Source organism: Miniopterus schreibersii (assembly GCF_964146895.1).
Source record: "Miniopterus schreibersii genome assembly, chromosome: 3".
Taxonomy (NCBI): domain Eukaryota; kingdom Metazoa; phylum Chordata; class Mammalia; order Chiroptera; family Miniopteridae; genus Miniopterus; species Miniopterus schreibersii.
Window position 1 is genome coordinate 18,882,023 of NC_138103.1, and position 15,151 is coordinate 18,897,173.

Genomic DNA, 15,151 nt, shown 5'->3' on the forward strand with positions numbered 1-15,151 from the left:
CTCTCTCCCTGCACAGCCCTCTCACTAAGCCATCCTGCCTCTTGCATGATCGGCCTCAGGCATGTCTAAGAGCCAGCATACTGCTGGCTGAGCGGCCTGTGCGTGTGCTGGGCAGACCCTTAGAACAGATCTGGGACTTAAATCCACTTAAAACAGCTTTTAAATTTTCATTCTCCCTCTCCCTGCGTGTCTTTCATTTTTTCTCCTTTTCCTCCTTCCTCCCTCTCTCGATTGATTGATATTTAGATTTATATAGATGTGTGTGTGTGTGTGTGTGTGTGTGTGTGTTTCAGAGAGAAATTTTACCCAGGAACATGCAACATTTGATGATTAGACGTGTTAACAGATGTAAAGAATGTTGTCCTGCACGTAATCACTTAGTTCTCCCCCTGCTCTTAAGAAGTGGCTCCCAGCACTATCCTCACTTGCCAAACAGAGAATTGAGGCTTAAAGAGGGGAACTAACTTACCCAGGATCACCTGGCTAGCAAGAGGTGGTGCTGGGATTGGAATGCAGGCCTGCTGAGGCTAGAATCTAGTCTCTGGACCCCTCTAAACACTGACATCTGACTGTGTGTCATGCCATGTGGATGCTCACCCACTGCAGTCTACTTTAGACATCCCAGGACCATAAGTTAGGATGAAAGCTCACTCTCTTGTGGATAGTGAGGGCATGTGTTGTTTTTTTTTCCCCCTTCATTTTTGCTTTTAAATCTAGCTTTAATATAAATATCAGGTGTATAACTCTTAAGTTTTTGGTTCAATTATTTTTTCCTTTTGTATATACCTGTGTAACTACTGCCCAGGAGGCTCTTTGTGCTCTTTTGTATTCTGTGTAAGAATCATTGCCTACCCCCCAAGGTCATTAAGATATGTTTTCTCCTAGATACAAGTTTATCTTTCACAATGAGATCTATGATCCCCAAAGGAATGAGTACAAAAGCCATGCTCATGAACACTCATAGCTGCCTTACCCAGAATAGTCCCAATTGGAAACAGCCTAAATTCCCGTCCCTGCAGAATGGCTAAATAAATTGTGGCATATGTGTACAGTGGAATACTATGCAGCAATGAACAAGGAAGCTGACCAACAACATGAAGACACCTCATAAACACAGTATAGAGCAAAAGAAACCAGACACAAAGGAGCACACTCTGTATGAGTCCATTTTGATTTCGTTCAAAAGCAGATGAAAGAAACCAGGGGTTTTGGTGTTTTGGACTTTATGGCAGGTCCTGACGTTGAACTTTCTGAATTTCATCACGTGAGATTTGACTCATCCCTCAGGCTAGTTGAGGTCACTTAATATCTGTGATCCAGTATATTTACTGTCTCTCTGAGCTTGGAGGCTTCTAATAAACTCGATAGATCTAATTCCAGTGGAAACTTCTATTCACTAATTGCAATTCTTTGGTTTAAGTCCTCCTTCCTTTGTCTTATTCAAATATTGTGAGAGACCCTGATGGTCACCTAACCAAAGGTCAAATACATGATGTCTGCATCGGAGATGTTGGGTGTTTTTATGTAAAGGCAGAACTTAACATCACGTTGAGATGCCTATTTGTATGGTTAAAGAGGTTTTAAGATGTGTATTGACATTTACTGATTGCAAATTACACTAACCATTTATCATCAGGTGTTTACTCTCTGGGCTGTCCTTAACTCATATAATTTCTAAAATGCATTGATCTCTCTCCCACTTCTGTTTTTCCTCCCTGGGTAGTTTCTGTGTGTGCCTGGGAGATGTTATGCCTGTAAAAAGCTGATGAGACAGCCCTCACATTTTGTATGCACCGAGTGTTCTCTTAGGAGTTACAACTTTATTAAAATAAAGGTATTTTATGTCCCTGTTGTGCTTATGCCATGTGGACATGACCTTCCATCCAGCTGGGCTATCTCTGGCCCCTCCTTCCTTCCCCAAATTGAGCTCTCCCTCCTTGGTGTGGTAGTCTGCGTGGTCCCAGGCACAGCTGCGTTGCTTCTGTACCTGAATGCTGTCCACAGCACCTTGGGAGGAGGTGCTGTTACTCAGCTCCGTTGTACAGATGAGGGAACACAACAAGGAGGCGGAGTAGACCCTCCCCAGCAACTTGTCACTGCTGCAACATGCCTGTTCCCGGAACCTGCCTGATTTACCCTTCATATCCCCGTGTGTTCACTCAGTAGTGCTGAGTCCCTGTGCTGTCCAGGCACTAGCATCAGTGGCCTAGGAGACAGATGTGGCCTCTGCTCTCAAAGAGCTGGTTTTCATGTGTGCAGCACTGCCAAACTCCCGCCCCTTCATAATGAAGTTTTAAGAGAAGTCTCCATTTTCTTTCTCTTTCCTTTTCTTGCCAGGTCTACATCCGGATAAAAGATGATGAGTGGAATGTCTATCGGCGGTACACAGAATTCAGGAGCTTGCACCACAAATTACAGAACAAATACCCTCAAGTGAGAGCCTACAACTTCCCGCCCAAGAAGGCCATTGGAAACAAGGTACCGTCAGGTGTGGAGCAGGCGGCTCGGCACTGATGCCTGCATTGAAGCAGGCTGTTTCTTCTTTTCCTTCAGCTTATGACTTACACACGTGATGCAGGCGTTCTAGGGGTCTGGGGACCCAAAGGTGCGGGTCCCACTGTGGGTTCTTGGCTTCGAGCAGGGAGGAATTCATATATGAGCCAGCGTAGAGTTTAAGTGCGAGAGAGTTTATTAGTGAAGCAGTGACACAGAGAGCAGGCTACTTCATAGGCAGAGCATCCCTCCATAGTGGGATTTGCTTCCTTTATTGAGGCTTATTTAATTGAGGGGTAGGGAATTAAATAAGGGAGAAGAATATTCAGAATTTTGGGGGGGAAGGGGTGGAGATTTCTTGGAAGAGCCCCATTGGTGTTTTGTCCTTATATGCAGGCTTTCCATTTCCGATCATGGTGGGCAGGGTGTGCCGTTTAGCATGCTAACATATTACAATGAGCGTATAATGAGGCTAGGGGTCACCACAAGGTGAAATTAGTCTCCATGCTCGATCGAGCTGTCTTCTGCTGGTTCTAAGCCATAAATCTGTTGGGGGTTGGTCTTACTGTGTCCCTGACAGTCCCGTTAGCCCTTATTGGTATAGTTGTTTCTCCACATACCCTATCTCACATGCTGCTATAAACATACAGCTCAAAAGCTGGCTAATGTAAGATAAAAGAAAGAAACTAGTCACCCATAATTTCACCACCTAAAGACACTCACACTGTGTTTTGTTTGTATGCATCCTCTGATGTCTCTAGGGGAGGGGTTGGCAGTCTTGTTCTCTAAAGGGCCCGATAGTAAGTATGTCTGGCTTTGCGATCTGTACATTTCAGCTGAAAGTACTGCATGCTGCCCTTATGGTATGAAAGCAGCCACAGACTGTGTGGACACAAATGGGTGTGTCTGTGTGCCAATAAAACTTTATTTATAAGAATAGGTGGCAGTTGGATTTGGCCTGTGGGTCATAGTTTGCTGACCCCTATTCTGGACCAAAAAATGTTTCCTAGTTCTCATGAATGGTTGTTATAATATGTATTTGGAGTTATGAATGTGGAGTTGTTTCCCAAGCAGAGCTTCCTCAAAAGAACTTCTTTTATTATAAGGGTTCTGCCCTCATGGGGCTTAATAATTTACAATGACATAATTTGTTCCTGTGTAATCATCTAGGTACCCTGGAGAAAGGAGGGGCAAGTCCTCCACAAGCTTGCTGGTTGACTCAGCAAGTGTTTATTGAGCACCTATTATGCGTCACGGTGCAGGAGGCAAGAGCCTAGCACTTCAGAACAGGCCTGGGCTTAGCATAGAGGCCTGTTGAATGCCTGCTTTGGCCAGTTGGCATCATTTTGTCATCCCTCATGTTTGCTTAGAGCAGCAGCTCCACCTTGGCTGAACTCTGGATCACTTGTGGGGGGTTTAAAAACTACTGAGACTTGCTCATCCCCCAGCCCCATTCTGATTTAATTTGTCTGGAGGAAGTCCTGGGCCCTGAGTGGTTTAATAGCCATTCTGACAGGTGCGAGGTGGTATCTCGTTGTGGTTTTAATGTGCATTTCTCTGGATTTCCTTCCAACTTTATCGTAGAAAATCAGAGCAAGAGTTTCCATAACCCACTCCCAACACTTGGAAGTTCCATAGGGAAAACTGTTACTGACTGTTATGTTTATATATTCATAGACTTTGGTGTTTAAACCAAGTTAGGAATCTGATCACGTCAGGGCCTGTTAGATCTTAATTTAAACATTTATAAAGCAGTTTATCTCAGGCCCAGAATTAATCTGTCATTCCATTTTCTTCTGTTGAAGAAAAGTGGAGTTGAGCCCATAAAAATGGAAGACTTAGAAATTCCACGCTTGTTCAGAGCAAGGAGTACAATAATTCTTATGAAAAGAGGGGGAGGGGATTATATACTGATTTAATCTAATGACTCGTGGGCTCATACAAATCTTGGGACCCATCCAGAATGTCTTAAAATGTCATAAAACAAAATTCTGCCTAACCATCCTATTATCATTATGAGATGTTCTCACTTGCAGAAAGCATTGTTCCGAAGCAGCCCTTCCATGACGTTCCTTCAGGAGGCCTGCCTGTGGCTTGCTGAGGGAAATTATATAAGGCTGAACTGGGTCATTCACATGGGGAAGTGTCCTGCACTGTGTAGTCCCTTCCTGTGGCTGCTGTTACACATCACACAGTTAGTGGTCCAAACAACACAAGTTTATTATCTTCTAGTCTGGAGTGAGAAGTCCAAAATTGGTCTCACTGGGCTACAAGGTGTCGGCTGGGCTGTGTTTCTTCCAGAGGCTCCAGGGGAGGATCTGTTCTTGCCTTTTTCAACTTCTGGAGGCTACCCATGTTCCTTAGCTGTGGCCCTCCTGTGTCGTCACAGCTGCAGTCACATGGTGAACCTCTGTTTCTGTCAGCATGCTCAATCTTCTTCTGGGACTCTGGCCCTCCTCCTCCTATAGGGACCTTGTATCACAGTGGGCCCACCCAGAGAATCCATGGTCAACTTCTATCTCAACATCCTGAGCTTCATCACACCTGCAAAGCCCCTTTTGCCATGTAGGTTAAAATGCTCACAGGTTCTGGGATTAGGAAGTGGCCATCTTCAGGGGCACACACTGCTAAATGCTTTCCCTGCAGCCCGAAGTGACTCCCTCCCCACCTCGTATCTCCTCAAGCCTATAATTACACAAAACTTAAGACAAAGCAAACCTACCAAGAACACCACCAATCCTGAGAACCCAGCCAGGTGAGCCTCAGGGTTTCATGAGCTGAAGCCCAGGCCCGAGGAGTCCGAGGGTCTGTGTGGAATTTAGTAATTTATGATGAGCCTGAAGCAGTCCTGTCTGTCCTGTGCCAGGAACAGGGACTGCAAGTGAGTGTCCCCTCTGAGCTGGGTCATCCTCAGCCCCGCTTCAGATTCTCAAGAATGCTGTCAATTTTGAGCAGCGTGGATTTCTTCCTATGCAGTCTGTGCCTATAACAGGGCTGTGTCTCCCAACCTTCCCCTCCCTTTAGTGCAGCTCTCTTTGCAAATAAACGAGCTTGAGATGTGAGGTACAACATTGGTGGCCTGGCCCAGTGATGACTGGCTAGTACAGATGCTCTGGCTAGTTCTTAACTAGATCTCTGGTGTTGCTCCCTGTGGTCAGGGTGGAGCTGACAGTTTCCTCTGCAGCTCAGGAGTCAGGCAGCTTTGAGCTGTCATGGGGCCTCTGCCTCCTGCAGTAGCCTGTGCAGCCCTCTGGCCTGTAATGGGCTGGTTGTGCCATGATTGTGCTTTGATTCTTTCTTCCCCAGCATTTGGCTAAGACATGCCTGTTTCCCTTAAGTACACTTTGGCCGCTGCCCAGCACAGATCTGAGGGCCCATCCGATTTTCAAGTGCAGACTGAGTCAGAATTAGGACTTCAGTGCTCAGCAGAGCTGACCAGCGAACTCTGCTAAGAGACCAAGCTTGTGCTGGCTCCAGCTGGGCCCCAGCTGGGCTCAGGTTACCTGCTTTGATACCCTGAGGGCAGATTTTCTAGAGAGGTTTGATTCTAAATTGGACCAGAAAAATCTGCCAGGTTAGAATCTTGTCTTTGATTGAGTCACCTCAAGAATGATGCACTTAGCACTTGGACCATTAAGGCATGCCGACACGATGTCCTTAAGGGATTGAGTTATATATACCTTGGACCCGTTAAATGAATCACTCCAGAGTCCACAGACCTGAATAGTACTCAGGGATGTATTAAACATAAGTTAGCCTTTTTAAATAAATCAGATGAGTATCTTTCTAGCCTGAATTTCTAGAGTCCCCTCCTACCACCTGCAGAGAAGAACCAGAATCTTCATGGTCAGCTCTCATGACCACACCCCTGGGTGTGGCATTTCTCTTGAGCCCCATTACCGAGCAGGATTGAGATGATAAGGGAGCAGAATTCCACTAACCCAAGTCCTGTGGGCCTCTGCCTTTAAATCATCCCAGTTTAGCTGCTTCCTCCTCTGCTTAAATGATTCTAACCCAGCCCATCTTGTCTCTGGCATGACCACCTGCAATGGCTGCCCTTTTCCACTCTTGCCTGACTAACAATCTGTTCCCTACATGGTAGCCACAGTGAGGTGTGTGTACATAAATCAGATTCTGTCACTGCTGTTTAAAGCCCTCCAGTGGCACTGTGGCAGTTAAATCCAGGACTCTCTGCTATGGCCTGCAAGGTATCCCTGATCTCCCCCACACCCTTGCGTACCTTATCTCCTGCCCAGCTCCTCTCGCTCTGTGCCCCCCACACTGACCTCCTAACACTTCCACACGGTCCTCACACCATGACCTGTTCACCGGCTGTTCCCTCTGCCAGGAATGGCTGGAGGGGCAGCTCCAGTTCCTCCACCTCGGAAAGAGGCCTTTCCCTACCATCTTCCTTAACACTGCCCCTTCAGTCACTCTGTGGCCCATTACTTTGTTTAATTTTCTCCTAGCATGTGCCATGAATTGAAATAGTTTATCTGTGTACTTGAGTATTATCTCCTTCTGCACTGAAACAGAAGTTCATGAAACAGGGCCTGGGCTGTGTCTGCTCACTGCTCTCCCCTCAGCTCCTTGAATAATAGTACCTGAGATACTCATGGCCTGAATTTATAAATAAATGAGCAGAAATCAAATGGAAAGGTTTCCCTTTTATTTTCTTCTTCCCATCACTGAGTTCTCAGCACAAATTCAGAAATATCTAAATTCCAAAAGTGAGTGGAATAACTCTCAGGTGACTTGGGCGGTTGTTCACTCCACTTCTGAGTGGATACTTTTTGCAGAATGGGCAAGTGGCCGTAAGCCTCTGGAAACAGAAGGGACAGGAGAGACAGCCCTCTAACGATCCGAGGGAGTTGCCTAGCTAGCTCCCAGTCCAAATGGGCTTTGCCAGCATGAAGGCTTAGGTAAAAGACTCATTTATGATGATGCTACTAAAAGTGCACATTATTGCTTAGAGAGCAAATGAGGGTTGAGAGACTGTCATTCCCTCTTAGGATAATGGCATCGGTCTCCGGAAAGTTCATTTGGCATTAAGGCAAGGCATATCTTTCCCCACGAGCCTCAGATAATTCAACTTGTTGGAGAAATCATGCATTAAAATCCTCATTAAAAACACATACACTCGTGTGTGGCAAGGAACCGACTGGCACTCACTGAGCCATGGAGAGCGTCTTTGCAACTCCCTGGTAGTCACCAATTTAAATGATGCTCTGAGGGTGGCAGGACCCCGGCAGTGGGGGGGGGGGGGAGGGGTACAGATAGTGGTGGTAATGAGCGGGCATCTAGGAGAATGCTAAAGCTGATTAATTGTTCCACTTGGAAAATGTGTCCTCCTGAGTGCAGTGTCGTGCTAGGTGTAGAGGTTACAGAGATGATCTGAAGGACAGTCTCTGCCTTCGCAAAGTTCACGGTCTTGTAGGGGGAAGGACAAGTGAATCAGTTTTCACGGAGGCGTCCTCTGGGCTGGAGGAGATCCCAGGTACTCTGGGAAAGAGTGAGGTGGGGGCATAGCTGCTGTCTGCAGGAGGCGAGAGGCTTAAAGGGCTAGCAGGAGCCTGAATTAGTCTTACAAGTGGGGAAGGCAAGCAGACTCAGTTCAGGGGACGTCCTTTCCTTCTGTGTACCTGTGTCCTCCGTATATCTTGTACAAGTTTCCTGTTGCTGCCAGAACAAATTACCACGAGCCTAGCAGCCTTATAGTTAAGTAGGTCAGAAGTCTACTTGGGTCTCACTGGGTGAAAGTCAGGGTGTCAGCAGGGCTGTGTTCCTCCTGGAGGCAGGAGAGTCTGCTTCCTGGCCTTTCCAGCTTCTGGAGGCTTCCTGCATTCCTTGGCTTATGGCCCCTTCCCCTGTCTTCAATGCTGCATCTCTCAGACAGTTCTTCCATGGTCACATCTTTCTCTGATCACCCAGGGAAAGGTCCTCCACTTTAAGGGGTGTGATTAGATGGCCCACCCTGATAACCCAGGGTAATCGCCCATCTTAAGGACCTTAACTCAGCTACCTCTGCCACATCCCCTTTGCCATGTAAAGTAACACCCACAGGTCCTGGAGAGCATCTTACGTGAGAAATTATTCTGCTGACCTCTCACCTCTCTTTCCTTCCCTGAGGCACAGAGCTATTACTGTTATCACACTCACAAATGGGGAAACGGAGGGACAGGGAGGTGAAGTGACTTGTTTGAGGCCCTCATGCTTGGCAGTGTTCAGGCTGATGTGTAGGCCTAAGCAGATGGTCTGCAGAGCGCCAGCCCCACCCTCTCATACACAGAGACCTGCACAGAGCTCACTGGAGAATGGGAAAATGAAGATTGTTTAGCCATTGCCCAGTTGGACGTTTCTGTTGCCTCCGTAAGTCAGTTCTGCAACCTCAGTAGTGTTGCAGTTAGGGGGGCAGGGGAAACCAGGACCTCTGGTTGCCTCCCCTTCCACTGAACCATCCATCCCTCACCCACCACCCACTTTCACTTAGGGGCCAAGTATAGAGCTAGAAGCTGCTTCCCCCTTGTCAATCTGTAGGCTTATATGCTTCCCTGGTAAACCTAAGTGGACAGAGAGTCATTCATTCATTTGTGCATTTATTCATTAACAGGACTTTGCCAACGCTGAGAGTAAAAAATGAAAAGTGAAAGGAAAGAAAGGAAAGTTCCCACTGCTTTACTCACTGTGTGGCCTCTGGCAAGTTACCTGATCTCTCTGTGCCTTAGTTTGCCCTTCTGTATACCAGGGATGGGCTGGTAGTGAGATGGAGCATGTACTCAACATAAAAGATGCTGGGATGCTGAGCCCATGCAGTGGGCGAGCCTGACATAGGTGGTCCACCCAGAACCCTCACACCCTGCATTTCTGTGTGCAGCACTACGAGCCATCACAGGCCAGGCCCGTCGTGAACACCAGAGGCTCTGTATTCATTGTCTTGTCATGCAGTTCTTGTCGATCCCTATATAAAATGTCTTAGAGATGAGGAAACTGGACTCGGAGGCTATAAGCATCCAGCCCAAGATCCCATAGCTTGTATTAGGAATTGAGTCAGACTGGTGCTACTGCCAACTGTGCTGTCTGCCCCTTGGTCGAGAAGCCCCATACCCCCACACCCAAATCTGGGAGCTGTAATGCAGCAGGTCACACATGACTACAGGTTTCTACATGGGATTCTGCCAGAGACACCCTCATGTAGGAGAGGACCCAGGAGACTGTGTCAGTTCCACATGCCCCCGCACCCCGCCTGCTTGGAATGGAGACAAGGGGAGCTCAGACGCCATCCCCTGAAGGTGAAGGCTTTCCAGAGAGGAAGCTGGGAGAGAACAGAAGCTCCAGCTGAAGGAAGCCAGAAACTCAAGCTTGTTTCTCATCTGACACACTGCCAACCACTGTGTAAATGGTCATGGTACTTAATGTATTAAACAAGAAGAGAGAAATCGGGCTCATTATACATTGCACATTTGTGTTCCTCTTTAATGTGGTAAAGGCCTCGTAAAGTACCTGCCAGGAGAGCAGTTGCTAAAGTCATCTTGCCTGAAAAATCATCTTGGGAGAGAGTGATGCGCCCCAGGCCTGGAATCTGTGTACATGCATCTGTACGTCTATGCATTCAATACGTGGGGGCTTCTCAGGAGGACTTTTCTTTTATAAACAAATAACCCTGGGCTAGTAACCAGAAGTGTCTCTGCTGCCTTATTCCCACCCTGTGTGTTTCTGTGTGGAGCACAGGGAATCATCTTGGTGGTCTCAGGTCACAGACCTTGCAGGTCCCACCTCCTCCAGGAAGTCTTCCTTCAACTCAAAGTGTTAACTAGTCTTCCCCTGGGTTCCATACTCTCTTGGCTGCTTGATACACAGTTCTCTCTCCCCTATTTCCCCATCAGTTGGAGAGCAGGACCAGGCCTGTAGAGTCTTTGTCTTTTCAGCATCTCACACAGTGCCTGGCGCATGGTAGGTGCTGAGTAAAACATGTTTGATGGACAAGTGAATTCAAGCTATATAGAAATTGGTATGTGGCACCAGTGTGGTATGGTTCCCAATCTTCCCAGTTCCCTTTGTTACTTTAACTGGAGGGTCTTCAATGATTGTTCATGGAAAGATGCTCAGGCCTTACCTACCCAATGGATACAACACAACACTGTGACTATTTGCAGTATTTTCTACAAAGACTTAGTATTAGCCATCCTGGTGACAAAGACGGTATATTTGACACATCGGGGGTCTGGCTTTCCCAATTCACCAACCAGAGTTGGCCAGCTCCCCTTATTTCACTCATCTCAGGCTGAGCACGAGGCCTGCAGTGAAGCAATGTTGAACCCAATGGTTGGAAATTGACATGAATTATAAGACACTTGACTCTCTGCTGGGCATTAAGTGTTGTCCAGAATATTTCTGAGGATGTTAAATTGCTTGTGTATCATTATTTAATCTCTCCTCCTAGCTCTGAAGGAGCTTAACCCACATTACGTCTGTTTTTCCCTCTCATTTCTGGACAGCTGATTAAAATCACAACCGGAAGAGTCCTTCTCAGCTCTTACTCTCTTGAATAACTGAGAATAATTGCTACCTTCCCCTTTAGTACTCCCATTAATATTGAGAATTATGTATTACAATCTTGATTCATCTAAGCAAGCTAGAAAAAAACAGTTTTAGTTTCTCAGGTTGCCGACCTCTTAGTTATTTTCCTGTTACCAAGGTCTGTGGGGTTCAGACTCCCTCGTTATGGAGGAAGCGGTCCCCCTCCCCTGACATTCTCTGCAGCTCCTCGGTTCCCACGCATGTTTACAAGCCATGCAATTTGGCTTCTGTGGTGTCAGAGGCCAAGAAGTTAAGAGTTTGGGCTGTGGCATCTCACTGGCCTTAATCCAGATCCTGTGTCTGGCAGCACTGGCTGTGTGACCTCTGACAGGTCCTCAGCCTCTGTGACGCTGTTGTCTCAGCTGCCACATGGGGCAAGGGTGCTTATGTCACAGGCTCCTGTGACAATCCAGTGAGATGCTGTATGTTAGCTGTTTAGCACCCAGCATATCCTGAATCCTCAAATTCCATCTTGAAGTAGAAGGTTATAGAGAGCCTCACTAATTCATTTCCATTCTTTTGTCATTTGTGATAACTTTGACATATGCTGGCTAATTTCTTCTTTCTTCCCTTAATTTCTTGCATCGTTATGGGTGGTGGGTTTTATCCCCCCCCCCCTTTGCTTATTTTTTAAAATCGATGTATAGCATACCTCCAATCTTCAGTGCACAGCCTGATGGAGTTTCACAAAATGAACTCACCTATACAAACAGCATAGAGACCAAGACATAGACCATTAGCAGAGCTCTAGCCTCCTCTTGTCACTCTCTTCCCACTAGGGGGTCTGCTATCCTGATATCTAACTCATAGTTAGTTTGCCTGTTTTAGGACTTTACATAAATGGAATCGTATAGCATGTATTCCTTTGTGTCTGATCTCTGTCTCTCAACATCACATCTGTGAGAATCATCCATGTTGTTGCAGGTAGCAATTGTTTTTATTACTGTGTAGTATTCCATTGTATAACTATACCACAGTTTGTTTATCTTCACTGTTGATGGGTGTTCCGGTGGCTCCCAGTTTGGCTCAGTCGCACACAGTGCTGTGATTGACATTCCTGTCTTGTCTTCTGGTGGCTGTAGGCCTGACCTCTGTGGGTTTGTACTTAGGAATGGAATTGCTGGGTCGCAGGCTGTGTTCACTCTGGTAGGTGCAGCCAGAGAGTTTCCCAAGTGGTTATGTGGTGATGTGTGGTTTACAGCGAGACTCTCTTAAAGGAAGGGGAAATGCAAAAAATGAAATAATGAGCATATTCCCACTACCAAGCAGTAACAGCTCTTCACATCTTGTCATATTTGCTTCTAAGCTCTTAAAATTTTATTATAAAATGTTTCAAATGTGCCCCAGAACACACAGAAAAATATAATGAACACATGTATCATCGTCCTAATTTAGTAAATGTTAGTGTTTAGAAATGAAACATTACAGCCCGGCCAGGCGTGGCTCAGCAGTTGAACATCGACCTGGGATCCAGGCGATCGGGGTTTGATTCCCGGTCAGGGCACATGCCCAAGTTGCGGGCTCGATCCCCTGTCGGGGCATGCAGGAGGCAGCCGATCAATGACTCTCTCATCATTGATGCTTCTCTCTCTCTCTCCCCCTCTCCTTTCATCTCTTTGAAATCAATAAAGATATAAAAAAAAAAAAAAAAAAGAAATGAAACATTACAGGTGCGCTGAGTCCTCCTTGTCCTCCCAGAGGGACCCTTTCTGTGCAGTGGCCATGTATCCTTCCTGTCTGTGGCTTTGTACTTTTATTACATATGATTATGAGAGGGCTTTTTTTATTTTATTTTTTTACTTTCCATAAGTGATACCCGTCTTCAGATACCTTTTCACACCTGTATTTTTCACCAGTATTGCCTTTTGAGACTTGTGTATTTGGATGGATGGCATTCTAATTCATTAACTGCAACTGCTGTATTACTGATATTCAGTTGTCGGAATACCCACTGTTGTAGTAATTTATTCTCCCTTTGATGGGTAGTTAGGCTGTTAACTATTTTTGCCGATTCAAGCAGTGTTGTAGCAAGCATCCTGGACATCTCGCCAGGCATACATGTTTGATACTTAGTTTCTCAGGTTGTGTCTCAATGAACGAGGTTGGTGGCTGATGGGCATGCTTGTCCCCACTTTTCCAGCTATTTCCCAAGTGCTTTCCAAGGTGGTGGCACCAGTTGTTCACTCCCACCCAGGGGGATGAGAGTTCCCCATGTTTCATGGTCTCAGTGAAACTTGGCATCATTAGACTTACAATTCATTTATGTTATGCTAACGTGACGGGTACAAAACTGTATCTCATCATGGTTTTTAGTCATGTTTGCCTGATGACTGACAAGGCTGATGATCTGTTTGAGATACGTGGCCATTCAGATTTCTTCTTCCCTTTCTTGCCTGTTTGTATCATTTGGCCATCTTTCTACTGGGGATTTTGTTTTTCTCTTGTTGGTGTCCAGGAACTCATTATGCTTTCTAATGCCAACCTTTGGGCATTCCTTTAAAAAGATATCACTCTTGTCTCCTCCTCCAGGAGACCTTTCTCGCTCCCCTCGCAGTAGAACCCCCCTCCCCACTTCCTCCCTGTGCTTCCTGCAGCCCCAGCACCCAGTTTCCTCCCAGCCCCATCAGGGTGTAGTGCACACACTCAGAGTCTGAGTTTCCAGAGGGACAGCAACTCCTCATCAGACTGCACACAGTGAGGCACTGGCTCGGTGTCTCGTATCAGTAGAGACTGGATTAGTGGTTATTTGAACAAAAAGAACATTGGGTCCCAGATTGCACTCTTTAGTATGGACTCGAAGTAAATCCTGTCCACTGCTGCTCCTAGATGGGCCCAGAAAACTTGGAGTGCCTGGAAGTGTTGGGCACAGTTTCCTTTGCTGCTTTGGAGAGCCGTCTTCTACCAGCTCCCAACTATGTTGAGCTTAGCCACCCCCGTGGAACTTTCTCACCATTAACTTACCAATGCTTCTGCCTTTGAAGGAAAACGAAGTTCTTTCTTATGAGTTTAGAAGCTTTTTGATTTAAGTGCCTGATCCTCATAAGCCCATGAAAATGGAACTGTTTTGTATCATAACAGAGCCTTTGATACTGGCTCTTAGCTCTCCCTCCTGAACTGGGCAGCCTTATTGCCAGCAGCAGGAAATCAACCAGCCTCTCTTCACATCAGCAGTGCTTTCTTACTAAGAAAGCAGCCATTCTTTGAGCACTAAGTACACGCCACGCGCTATGCTAAGGGCTTTGCCTGCCTGCTCTCACTTAACCCTCCCAGCAGCCCAGTGGCCCAGGAATTGTTACCCCTGCCTCACATCATGCCACTGAGCATCCTCCCTCTTAGATCTTGACCCTTCAAGCTCTTTCTTGCCTCAGGGCCTTTGCACATACAGTTCCTTCTAGAACTCTTCATCCCCAGCCTTCCTGTCACTGGGTCTTTCTCATCTTCAGGTCTCAACTTAAACTCTTCCTCAGAGAATCCTTTCCTACCACCCAAAATAAATGATCTAACCTCCATATGGGCTTTCTTGGTCCCCTGTTGTTTTTTCCTTTGTAGTATTATCACATTTATAACTATAATTATTTGTTTAGCCGTGTGTGTGCATGTGCGCAGGTGTGTGAGTGTGTGAGTGCATGTATGTGTGTTGGCTGGAGGAGCAATTGAAGGATTTAAGCAGAGGAGTGACAAGATCTCACTTGTGTTTTGGAGACACTGCTGCCATGTGGAGGATGGCTGGATGGGTGAGCAGGGAGGCCTGTGCCAGGGTGTGGGCAGAATGTCTGCACCTGGTGCTCTGAGGTTTGGGTTAGTGCAGCAGCACTGAGGACTGTGAGGGTAATTAGTAGGCCTGGAGATGTGGGGTCCAGCCTGCAGAGACAAAGTCTTGTAGAAAAGACAGACAATTGCACAGGTGGCTCTACTCTGGGGTGTGATGGACCTGTACTCATGCTATGGCAAAGTCCTAGCTCAGAGGTGGTCACCGTGTGACGCATAGGCCACATTCCATCTGAGATGTGGCTTGTGTTGATGATGATGGTGGTGGTGATGAGGTTCACAGTGACAACATAATAAGAAACCCATTGTGGCC

At 46.6% G+C, this 15,151-nt stretch overlaps 1 protein-coding gene across 3 annotated transcripts in view; it reads left to right on the forward strand.

Moving 5' to 3' along the window:
• Positions 1-15,151, forward strand: part of SNX29 (sorting nexin 29) — a 456,832-nt gene that overhangs the window by 386,407 nt on the left and 55,274 nt on the right. For all 3 annotated transcript variants that reach the window (XM_081133203.1, XM_081133205.1, XM_081133204.1), the window contains one exon: positions 2,338-2,478. In XM_081133203.1, coding sequence (XP_080989329.1) covers positions 2,338-2,478 — 141 coding nt within the window. The remainder of the gene's footprint in view (positions 1-2,337; positions 2,479-15,151) is intronic.